This window comes from Protopterus annectens, chromosome 14.part0 (genome assembly GCF_019279795.1).
Source record: "Protopterus annectens isolate FY-2018-M chromosome 14.part0, PAN1.0, whole genome shotgun sequence".
Classification (NCBI taxonomy): Eukaryota; Metazoa; Chordata; order Ceratodontiformes; family Protopteridae; genus Protopterus; species Protopterus annectens.
Genome location: NC_056748.1, coordinates 433,245,347 through 433,258,593, shown reverse-complemented (window position 1 = coordinate 433,258,593; position 13,247 = coordinate 433,245,347). Strand labels below are relative to the sequence as shown.

Below are 13,247 nucleotides of genomic sequence, written 5' to 3'. Positions count from 1 at the left end.
GCACGTTCTCTGGGGCATTACTTACATCTGCACTGGAGCTGCGAGAATATGATTATGTTGATATGGGTCAGTAAGGAATCTTACAATACATGATTCCTCATCCACTCTTGACTCAAATTCCTTAAGGGCAACAAAATATGAAATGAAGTCAGGTTTTACATTTGAAAGTCATTGCCAGCAACAGGATTTTTGATTCAGTGTGATAAGTAAAGTTTTTTCTGTAGTGCTACAAAATTTTAATTCTGTAAACATAGTTTTAGCAAAATACATTAATTTATGCTGAGTAGTAGCTATTCACCTCCTTTAGACTAAATTGTTTCCACACCACACTGACTGTCTAGCTCATAAGAAAGGTTTGTAACAAAAAAAGGAAAACAAAGTCATATACAGGTCTATACACACTGAGCCGAGTGGAGGAGGGGCATTGACTACAACTCTGATCTGATCTGAGATATATAACAATAAGTATCCTGTTCTTTTGGCTTATTTATACTGGTTATTGCTTCTACCAATTTATATATAGCACTTTTTACTGCCTGCTGCATACTTTTTACTGTATTTTATTGCTATTAACTAATCTGCATGGTTAAACTAAACTTGTCTGGCTTACAATGCCGGAGAAATAAGTTTTTTACTGTCACACTGTTTATAAAGCTTTATAGCTAGTTTCACTGTGTGAAAGGTATTAACAGGAAATTCTCTGTACTTGTTAAGCACCTATTTGTTTGTTCTGATTTCCTGCCAAGGAGTGTATCATATAACCGATTTGTTTGCAGTTAAAAGCATTCTGTAGAGTCTCCTTGCTCCTTTATCTATTTAAAAACTTTCATTTTGTGGCTCACCGCCGTGATAAACATTTCTGTAGTGTTTACTGTCTAAAAGAGTGTAGGCTACTAGCTTTAGTATTGTTACCTACCCCCCCCCCCCCCGTTGGTGTGTGGCTGTTATACTTGGTGGCTTTGCAGTTGTATGCCCCTACTGCAAATTTAATCTGGGACACTTCTCCTAATACATAGAGAACATCTGAGAAGGCCAACCCACTTAGTTTCTTTCCTTCTGTTCCTCCTTTCTCCCTTTCTTACAAAAAGAAAACCTCTCCTTGTGTTCTGACAGTGTTTCTCAAACATTTTGGAAATATAGAGTATATTTTAGTGCATTTATTAAAACTGTATTTGCCTTAATATTGCTACAACTCTCAAGTGCTCTAGGTTGCACTGCATCTGAATTGTTTTGGTGTGTTTTAACTTGCCACGGTGGTGCAGTGTTTAGCATTGTCGCCTCACAGCAAGAGGTTCCCCTGTTCGATTCTCAGCTGGAGCACCTTCTGTGTGGAGTCTGCATGTTCTCCCCGCAGTCAAGTGACGTTAAAGACATACAGGTAGGTGCGAGCGTGAATGGGCATGCCTTCTTTGAAGGTTGGGTGTCAGGCTGGCAACTCAGCACCGTAAAACTGTACTGCCAATCATGAATGGACCGGAGCTCCTCTGTGGCCACCCCTAACCGGAAAAAGCCAATAGTCTTAAAGCTGCTTTTCTGTATATATAGACTTTTCCTGTATATGTAGACTAGCTACTTATTCTACTGTATTACTGCCTCTTAAATAATTTTTCAGTTGTGCACTTGCCTTGCTTCATTCAAAAAGTTTTAAATTGCTAATTTTGTAGAGTTTTAATTGCATTTACTGTTTAGGGCTACACACTCAAGTGTGTTAGCCTTTTCTGTGTTTATTTACTGTATAACTTGTTTAGCCTGTTTTAACAAAAAAAATACTATCTTGTTTGCTCATTTCCCACCTTTCCTAGCTAGTACAGTCCAGATCCCAGGCTTTGCTGGTTTCAGGACTTTATTTTCTGTGTTCAGAGCTATCCAGACCTTGCTGTGGTAGAGGGAAGTCCTACTACTTACCAGTGGGAGTGGTGAGCATTGTACTGGCTATCTAACACTAGAGGAGTGGTTTCCAGCTCTGAAATTGTAATTTTATTAGCCATTTTGGGCTGATTTATATTCCTTTCAACTTTCTCTCTTAAAAACGCGTGTGTTTGTGCATTTTTCGCATCGTGCAGCACCGTGGGGCTACGGTTAAACTATTCCACGTGCCAGAAAGTCTGCTCTTCAAATTTTCCCTTATAACTAGCTGATTTCTCAGTAGTAGCACTAAAATCTGATCCCGTGCTCTAGAACCTGCTGGAAATCACTAGGAAGCCTTAAACTGATACAAGCATTCAACTCTCCTTGTTAATAAGGAGAAATTAATCATAGGAACTAAACATCCTATAATTGCAAAGTACCTTGCAAAGGTAAGGGAAAACAGCTCTTGTACTTTACAAAAAAAGCACCTAAACAGGCATGTCCAAGGGTCAGCTTCCGGTGATTCCTCCTGTCCACCTCATGAATCTGGGCATACTGGGGCAATGCCACAACTGCCTCATGTACACAGACAACCCTCTCCTCCTACCACCCAACACTACAACCTGTGAGAGATGCACTTACATAGCCAAACTTGAAGCAAAGCTCTCTCCAGCCAAGATTGTGCTAGACATTCAAGAGGAGAAGGTTAACACCTGCACCACACCTCAAGCAACACATAGCCCTTCAAAACCCACACCATCAACACCCACACATAGCAACACTAAACTCACATATGCGGAGGCCCTTAACATTAATCTGCCCAAGCAATAAGGACCTCCAAAGCTGAAACTCAAACAAACACCAGTCACACATAGCTCACAACACCAGTGTGCCACCCAACAACAGCTCCTAAGGCAAGACAACGTACCCAACACTTTAGTCATAGGTGACTCTATAATCAGGCACACTGATGTCCCACTCACCAGGCTGAGCAAGGAGAAAATTACAGTCAGCTGCCTGTTGGGTGCCAGGATCCGCCACATAATGCATGCACTCAAATCACTCCACAACAAGTACAAATACAACTCTGTCATTGTCCATGTTGGAGTGAATGACTTGAGACGTACCTCTAACAACTGCATGAAAAGAGACATGGAAGATCTCTCAGATCATGTGACCCAGGCAGATATGACCCTAGCCTTGAGTAGCATCCTGCCTTCACCCAGAATTATACAACAGTACAAGGGCAAAATGATTGACATCAACAATTGGCTAAGCTTCTAGTGTCATTCAAAGGGGATCCAGTATCTGTCTGCCTGGGACGACATGATCGACAAACCACGATGCTTTGCCAGAGATGGTCTGCACCTGTCACCCCTGGGATTCAGGTTACTGGCTAAAGCTCTTGTCACCCCATAGTTCCTTTTTTAGGCAAGGTTCAAAGGACAAAACCACCACCATAACAGATACAAGCATGCAAAATCTGAAGGTAATGCTACTCAATGCTAGAAGTCTAAACCTCAAAATGCACTCTCTTGAGGCACTCCTAAAAATGGAGAACATCGATATCTGTGCAGTAACTGAGACCTGGTTCAAGACTCTAGAGAGCATCCCTGTAATACCAGGGTACAACTCTTACCACACTTTTCAGCCACCAAACCAAGACCGAAACACTAAAGGTGGAGGAGTATCCATATTCACCAAGCATATTCACACCTCCAGGCTAGTTGCCCAACACAATGCATCTGAAATTCTCCAGGTGCAACTAACACTAGGTAAGACTGCAATCCAAATTGTAGCTTGCTACAGATCCCCCACCATGTCCCAAGATTCACACTACACCTTTCTAAACATACTGGAAAATATTAAGATATAACCAAACACCCTAATACTGGGTGATTTCAACTACCCTGCCATTAACTGGGAAAACTACTCGGGTACCAACACCTTTTCCCAGCGGTTCTTGGAATTCATAAAATCCAATGCCCTGGATCAACTAATCCATTGTCCCACCAGGGTGTCCAATATCCTAGGCCTGGTCATCACCAACATGGGAGACAGATGCTCCACACCAGTGGTCACCCCCTCATTGGTCAGGTCTGACCATAAGCAAATCACCCTTGACATCCACATCCCACTCCCACCTCCCAGTAAGGAAACCTCTGTAAAAAAACTTCTCCAAAGCTAACTTCATGCTACTTAAGTCAGAAGTGACAAACTTCATGGCACCCATGCAGACGGGAGCTGAAAGTTCGACTGCTGAATCCTACACTAAGGCACTGTACGAGCACATCCACTCGTGCATGAATCGTGTCATCCCAAATAGAACCAAGATGCTCTCCTCCAAAAAAGGAAGCCAATCTGGTAGTCCCCTGCCATAAACAAACTATACAACAGAAGGAAGAAACTGTTGCAGAAAAGAGGAAAATCCCAGGATATAAAAAACTCCCTTACCAGCCTCAGTAAGAAGCTGAGATCCCCTCATAAAATCCTCCAAAGCTGGTTACGAAAATAAAATTTCCAAAGATTCCAAAGACAACCACAAGGCATTCTATAGTTATGTCAAGAATCTAAATGGCAATGCTCAGATCTGCTCTGAGCTACAACAGAATGGCATTAAATATACTGATCCCAAGGATATTGCCAATATCCTAGCAGATCGATTTAGTGCCAACTTCACCCCCCTCTCAACTCCTAAAGGGCCCATCTCAATACCAAAAGATTTCCAAATTCCAGTAATCACGGCCACGCAGGTAGAAACCGCACTCTCCAAAGCTAAGAATACAGCATCCATGGGACCAGATGACATCCCTGGCTGTGTACTTTTATGAACTACGAAATGAACTGGCACCTCACCTAAGTGTCATGTTTAATCATGCTTAATCATAGCCTCACCTCAAGCACTTCATGCCCACTTAGTGGCGCACAGCTACAGTTATCCCACTCCACAAGAGGGGATCCACCTTGGATCCTGGAAACTACCGTCCCATCAATCTGATTAGCCTGATCTGCAAGGGCATGGAACGCATTATCATGGAACTTATAAACAAAGACATTGGCAACCTTCAAATACTGGACCCCACCCAGTTTGGGTTTGTGAAGGGCCGATCTTGTCTCCTGAACCTGATTGACTTCTTCGAATCAGTCGCCAGAGCCGTGGACGAGGGTAAGGCAGTCCACACAGCCTATCTGGACCTCGCCAAGGCCTTTGACACCATCCCCCACTCTGGAATCATAGATAAACTTACTAAGCTGGACATAAATCCCTACATCACTCGATGGATTGCTAACTGGCTTATTGACAAAACCCAGACTGTAAAAGTAGCCTACTCCAAATCCAGCTCCAGACAAGTGACAAGTGGAGCACCTCAGGGTTCAGTCCTGGGACCTCTAGTTTGGCATCTACTTCTCTGAAGTACAGGCCAACACTAAGGGACTCTGGCTAACAAAGTTCGCAGATGACTGCAAACTGGGAGCCATTAGTAAATCCTCAAATGATCTAGATATTTTACAAAAGGGCCTTACAGAAACAGATGCTTGGTGCCAGAGCCATGGGCTCAAGCTTAATGCCAAGAAATGTATAGTTATCCCCTTTGGGAAAAAACATGTACCCATGAATTACCACATAGGTGGCAGTACACTCAACACTGAAAGTGTGATGAGACTTTGGGGCACAAGTGGACAGTGGTCTCACCTTCGATAAGAACATCACCACAACAGTCAGGAAATCCTTCTATGTGGCACGCCTCATCACTAAGGGATTTTCATCCAGAAAAAAGGAGGTCATTGTCCCACTGTACTCATCCCTCATTAGACCCATTATAGAGTACAACGTCCTATTTGGTATGTACCTCACAAGACATCTGCAACAGCTGGAAAGGCCGCAGAAATACCTCACTAAAAGTATCACAGGCCTAAAGCAGGTGCCCTATGCTGACCATCTAAAAAAACTCCAGCTATACTCTGTGGCATATCATCTGCTCAGAGGCGATCTCTGCTTAACATACAAGGCCATGTCACCCTGAGCTGTTGGACATGCTCCACTTTTAGAAATCCCAATCCCCCAGAGCCACACGCTTCAGGGATCTAAACCTTGTCATCACAATGAACAAAACATGCTGAAGGGATAGGTTCCTGACCCAGAGGCTCCCTATACTCTGGAATAGACTGCCCATACATGTCAAGCAGCACGCTTCCTTGGCCCTTTTCAAAAGGAACCTTGATGACTGGATGGGAGATAGGAAATTCACCCCGGAGATCATGTCAGTCACCCTGCTAGACAAGGGTCCAGGGAAGTAAATACTGTGGGAAAAAATATCCAGGGAATTGTTTGGCTAGGCTTGTATAGGCCTTAGGGCTGATAGCCTAGTACCAGCCTATGAACCTATATAAATCACAATTAATAAAATAAAAAATGGCTTTAGTAAAATACGAAAATAGTTCATTTCAAATAAATCCACATCCAGTAAACGCTTTCATCTCTTCACAAGACTTCTTCAGGCTGAATGCAACAAAAACAGACACTATATTTATACAATTAACTTAATTAGACTTGAATTAATGCTTAATTCTCTTCCTTTTAAAAAAAAAATCTTTAAAATTCTCTTTGTCATTTAAGCCTGGAGGGTAACATGCATCTAATCTAATTTGCCATACATATTCCCTCTAGTCTAATTCTTCCTCTGCATCAAATAAACTTTCAGGATTCATAATTTGATCTAAAACAACAACCTTAAAGTCAATTTTATAATTACTGTTATTTTAATGTTTACTAATGGCATTTATTCAACCTAAGTATTTAATGCATACTGATATTCATAAATTCTACGGCAAAGGGCTCTACTAGTTCTTCCCACATAAAATGCATTACATGAAGCACATAATACTAAATATTATGAATTCAGACTTACAAGAATATCTTCCCTTTATTTTGATGCTAATATTATTAACTTTCATTTCAGTAATTCCTGTATGCAAATAGGAACCAAAGTTACAGTCATATCATCTAAACATTCCTGCCTTTTTATATTTCTTGTCAGGAAGGCTTAACTTGGACTGAAAAATATTTTAAAACTTTTCCTCTTTTTGTTTGTCACCCACTCCCGTTTTGACATTTGGGAAACTACTTAGAACTTTCCAATTTTCAGAAATGATGTTTTTAATAGCATTCTCATCTACACTGCTGGCCAGTTGCGCAGAAGCACTGTACTGATGACTGTTCTTTCTACTTTTAGGATTCTGCTCTTTTCTGTTTCTTTCTTGTATAACTTCTTTGAATTTTTCATCCACTATTACTCTAGGGTAACCTATTTTAAAAACTTTTCTACAAAGTGCATTGCTTGCTCTCAATGATCAAATCAAAGTCCTTACCTGTCAGCCTATCTATTCTATTGAGGTGACTTTTCATTATATTCACCTTAGCTTTCTTGGGACAAATACTCTCAAAATTCAAATAAGTATTGTTTTGCATATCTTTTTTTATAAATCTTAGTTAATAATTTCCCTGACTCTTTGTATACTATTACATCTAAAAAGTGCACATTTTGCATATTGCAAGTGGATGTAAATTTCAAATATTCACAGGCATTATTAATATGATTTAAAAAATCATTAAATGTTTCCACATTCCCTCTCCAAATTAAAAAAAAATATCATCAGTAAAACATTTGCCTTTGGCAATATTTTTGAAATAGAAAAATTGCCCTCAACCATCACTATTTTGCACTTTAGATCTATTTTCTTTTTTAATTCTACTGACTGCCATCTGCACAATTAATATTCCTCCCCTAAAAGAAAAAAAAAAAAATATATATATATATATATATATATATATATATATATATATATATAAAATGTATTGACATCTGATTACCATTAAAGTCCGACTGGGTAGAAGCCCATTTTCAGCGGAGAAAAGCTCCAAAAACTTATGCTTATGCAGGACCACATGTCATCATGGAGTTCCAGCTTACTTTTGCCTCATCCTTAGCCAGTCTACTAGCCTCTATGCAGTAATCATATTGCCTTTCATCAGATTATTACCAACTAAATACACCCAGAGATTTCTGGACTTTGCAAATACCAGTACATTTGACCAAACTGTCCCCTTATGTGGCAGAGTTGTTAACCTTCTTCACCATGTCCTCACAAACATCTCTCACAGGTGTATCACCCTGCTTCTTACCCCTCTCCCTAGACAAATCTGACCATCTTGCCATGATCTTCTCTATGAAAACCTGCTTCATGACCCCAAATAACTTTTCAACAATCAGGGTTGACCAAAACCAATTATTTACTGATCTTATTCATAACCAGAAATGGTATACCTACCTAGCAAACACTGTAACTGAAGTTTCTGCCTACCCATCTGCACTTTAATCCCTCTTGGATCGATGCATCAAGGCATCCATACCAATCCAGTATGAGTATAAGTATCAAGGTAAGTTTAAAGTTAAATGCATATGGTGGGATTCGCACATCAACAAATTCTATAATGAACAGAAAAAGTTCCAAGCCATTACTAAAAGAGGTCCATATCATCATGGACTTAAAACTGGTAAATCTCTAAAACTTAAAAAATAGGATAAAGCATAGTCATACCATGCCATACTCATTAAAGGGTAATTTACAGACGTAACTTTGTGGTGTAGAAGCTGGACTGAAATGTGACAATGAGTGAATTCCTAGTAAGGGTAGTAAGTAGTATGCAGTTTGTATACATTTGCACATGAAAAATTAGTGCCCTTAGGTTTTACATTAAGCTGCCTACAGGAAGAAGGACTTCGGCTGTGAAATGAACATGCATCTACCACAAGCAGCATGCATAACATGAGTAGTACAGCTGCAGGAGCATGGGAAGATGATCTGCATACTGCTGGCAATATCACATGGGAGCCTCAGCCACCTAGCACTGGTGATCTACGTGACACCAGTAGCCCTCATCAGGAGCAGCAGGGCTAGGACATCTGCACCACTGCTTGTGACACACATACCCTGGCAGCATATCCTTACTAAGACAGGCAGTTTTGTGTGTGCCACCATTTATACTATGCTGCATTTTACATGAGTAACATCACCATGAAATTCTCTGTGGACACTTCCTATAATTCCATGATCCTAAATCTGTGCCTTACCTTACGTGCAGTCTCACCTGTACAGATTGTCTGGGACACCTGTAAACAACTTTGTTGATTTCACTTTCATATTCTCTTCCTGCCTGTGCAGTGATAAACAGACTTAAGTTTACTCCATGCCATGGTTATCAATAAATCACTTGGCAAGATACCTAGTACACTTTACATTGCAGTGGCCTTGCACAGTGACCACTTCATCTTTGAATCCTGTAACTGCACTTCATTGTCTGCCTGTTAATGTATTTTGCAAATTATATATGTCTGTATATTTTACTCGTGTATAACCATAATCCTGTGTAGCATTATTTTACAATACTTTATTTTTCTCATTACATTAGCACTGCAATGTTCCAAATTTTACATGGCCATCTAGTTCATCAGAATATAGTTCAAGCAAGCTGTGACTATTTTTTTCTATTGTATAATGTACCAATGAAAAGTTAAAAAAATATAACTAATGGCTACATCTGTTTACATAAGGAAACACTAAAGTGACCCACAAAACATAGAGCAGAAAACATTGATTCTACACAGGAAGTACCACCCTTCTTAACTAATATAATGACAAATAGGGTCATATAAATACATCAGAAAGTAAAATCCCTTCTTTTCAATGACTATTTCCATTTTCAATTGTCCCCTTGTGATATGTAAGAAGAATTTAACAATGTTTGAGGTGCTTGCAGTTGTTAGTTTAGTGGCATTAGAGAGCCAAATATCTTCATGCCATGGTTGCAGTTGTTATTTTAGTAATCTATTGCACTTACTGGCCTGTTTTGCTTTGTCTTTGTAGGTGGTTGTCAATGTTTCATCAACAGGAAAATCAACGGGTCCAACCATTGGGATAAGCTTTCCCTCAGCTGCCATCTGTAGCAGTGGGCTCTTGGTGCCACTGACAGGACTTTCAGGAATGGGAGACTCGCTGGGCAGTACCTCTTCATATGAGATCTCCTTCTTGGACACCATACTACTCTCCCCATTACTGTGTGAAGTTGGAGAGAAGATGGTGCGACCGTGTTGCTGGCCGACTGTGTAAGCAGATGGTTCTTCTGGCTCAGCAGCACTGTCATAGCTGCTCAGCTCAGATACCTCTTCAAGTGACTCCCGATGAATAAGACGAGGTGATGAGCGGGGACTTCTCCTCTTTGGCCTTCGTTGCTGTGGCTTGTCTTGTGTCATGTTTACCAGCGCCATGGTATCTGCATCGCTGTCTGTTTCAGCATAGTAGGCTTCACTGTCTGGTGGGGAAGTCAGGCTGTCTAGATGACAGGGAGGCAGTGGCTCAGGGCTCTGTCGAATTACATGGATCTTGTCATTCATCATGCTCTGAGAAATGACTGCTTGGGGTTGCTTCTTGCTCCTCATGGTGACAGAGGGTGGTGGAGAGAGGACTCTTAGTTCTGTTCTGGAGATCACAGGTGTAATGTCGTTACTTGGTGGTGGGGACTGTAGTTGCTTGACCCCTCCCATGAACTTTGTTGCATCTGTATCCTGTCCAGTGGATGACCTAGAATACAAGTGTAATAAGTTAATATAAAAAAGGCAGGTGGCAAAGAAAATCAGTCAGTCAGACAGACAGAGGTTTAAGGAAATAATGCACAGTAGAATACATTTATTTGTAGTGTAGCTGACCTTCTACTGAAGGTATCTCTTACTACTTTAATGGCTAGGTACAGTTAATAAAGAAGAGCTGAAGGGGAGATGTGGAAGACTACAGGAAAAAAAAATCTGCTCCCTTTCCCCAGGCACTGCATCATTGTGGAAATGCACAACCTTGTATTTGTAAATCTAACAAAATCTGAGCCAGTGTTGACTATATGTTTATAAACAAGAAAGAGAAAGTAGGATAATCTACAGAAACTCATGCTCCAGGGATGAAAGGATGAGATACATCCAAGAAAGGGGTAGACATAAGGCGGGTCTATATTAGAACACTGAACGTTCAAAATTTCTAATATCAAACCCTATGAATCGAAAATTTAAAACATTGAATATGCAGAACAGCAAATTTTTTCCTAGGGAAAAAAATACTGTTCCAAAACACATACCCACAACACAAGCACACCAAATAAACAGCACTCCACACACATACACCTAAACTCTTACACCTAACCCTACACTAAACTATACATACACCACTAACTATCCACTTACCTTAACCCAAACCCTAACCCTAAGGTCCGTCACTATCGCACAGTCACCTCACCCGTGCCCTAACCCTAACTCATCTACCCTGACCTAACCCTCAAGTCCACACAATCGCACACTTACCTGACCTGCGCCCTAAGCCTAACTCACTTAACCTGCCCTAACCCTCACATCCACACAATCGCACGCTAACCTGAACCCGACCCGTAACTTTCTACCACAGTGCTGAAAATACCGAAGCAACAGAAACGGACAACCAAATTCTTTCCATAGGAAAAAATTTGGTTTTCTGTTTTTCAATATTTTCGCTGAAATTGGGTCGATATTAGAACACTCAAAATTTAGAAAGTTCGGTATTCTAATATAGACCCCATAAGGCACATCTGAAGTATGGACACATGAGAACATCCAATGCAGGCATGGACATGAGGCACATCTAAGCAAAGGAGAAACACAGGGAGCATCTGGGGGGGCAGGGGGCAGACATGAAACAAACCTAACAGAAGGACAGATGATGTATGTGATAGATGGAAAGACACAAGACACACATGAGATTAGACAGCTGTAAAGCACATCTGGGGAAGGAAATAAATGAGATACATCTAAGGGAAGGAAATATATGAGGCACATCTAAGAGAAAGACAGACATAAGGCATATCCGAGGAAAAGGCAGGTATGAGACAAATCCAAGACAGGGACAGAAATGAAGCACAGCAGGGGAAAGGACATACATGAAATACATCTGAAGAAAGGACAGATATGAGGCACATCCCTTTAATTACCAAGGTAAATAGTACCCAGTTTTTAAAAAGAATAATATGCATAATCATAATATATTTTTTTGATTATATACCATCTGTATATAAATTGCTAATATGACACATATGTATGTTTGCATTATACATAAAAAGGAAATTGATTCAATATGTCTATTTAGTCACAGAAGTAAATATTCATTCTGTTGTAATGTCAGATCATATGCATCTGAAGTGTTCATTATGTACATCGGTGCCATCTTGCTTAGGATGACTCAATCATTTTTTGTATATGTCATCTTAAACAGGAGGCATTTGTTGACTGGTGTAAACAGTTAATATATAATAAGAGGTCTGTATGGAACAGAACTAGCAGTTTTTTTAAGAAGAATTTAAAAATCAAGCTAAAGGGTTATTAAAATCTCATCGTGAAAAAGGTTCAAGAAGATTTGAGAAGGAAAAGAGATGTTAGCTGAGTTACAAAACAAGTAATATAATGGCAGTTTGATGGTATAAGGGAAGCAGATAAAGCCAAGCAAGACACTGAAGGGGTATCATACAAAAAGTATGAGTACATGTGGAAATCATTTAAAACTAATATTTTTATAAGTTACCTGACTACCACTGACTAACATAAATCAGACCCATCAACGTGGACGCACTTGGCTCCTACCTACCTCCAAGAGACTAAGAAGGACTGATTACATTTTTCTAATACATGGTACAAAGAGGAGTAAATAACTGATTTATGCTCATGTAGAGAGAAACATGGATGGGTAAATAATAAGTTGTTATTTATGCTGAGCAGTGATAATTAGAAGGAAATGAGAAAATAATAAATTAATGTCCATGTGGAGCAGAGACAGAAGTGGAAAGAAAACTTCTGCTTGAAATTTGGAAGACAGCTATGCAAATAAATCACAGTTAACAAACTTGCAAGAGGAATAGTGCTAAAACTTCAAGAATATAATAACCTAGAGAGAATGACCCCTCATATCTCCCAAACTCTTAGCACAAGAATTCTAGACAAAGACAAAATAATGGGGGGTCCCAAAACAGGGACAGTATTTAAATACTGCTCTTATAAACTAGAATGACATGTTTTGCATTAACATACATTTTTCTGAAGGCTAGGAAGTCTGAAACTCAAATGTTTGTCATTATCAAGTGACTTTTGTCCTCAATGTTTTGCCAGAAAACCAAAAATTTTATGAAGAACAGACCAAAAATGAGAGGCAAAAATCTAGACATTCAGCAAAAATCTGGACATTTGAGAAATATGCACCCCCCAACACACACAATATTCACTTTTAATTAATTAGAATGTTGTTCACATTATTCAAATCCTGAAGTTATTACCATG

At 39.9% G+C, this 13,247-nt stretch overlaps 1 protein-coding gene across 1 annotated transcript in view; it reads right to left on the bottom strand.

Annotated features, from left to right (window-relative positions):
- SYNPO2L (synaptopodin 2 like) overlaps positions 1-13,247 on the bottom strand; it is a 486,159-nt gene that overhangs the window by 129,133 nt on the left and 343,779 nt on the right. Inside the window, exon 3 of the mRNA XM_044056201.1 lies at positions 9,749-10,488. Within this exon, the coding sequence (XP_043912136.1) occupies positions 9,749-10,488 (740 nt within the window). The remainder of the gene's footprint in view (positions 1-9,748; positions 10,489-13,247) is intronic.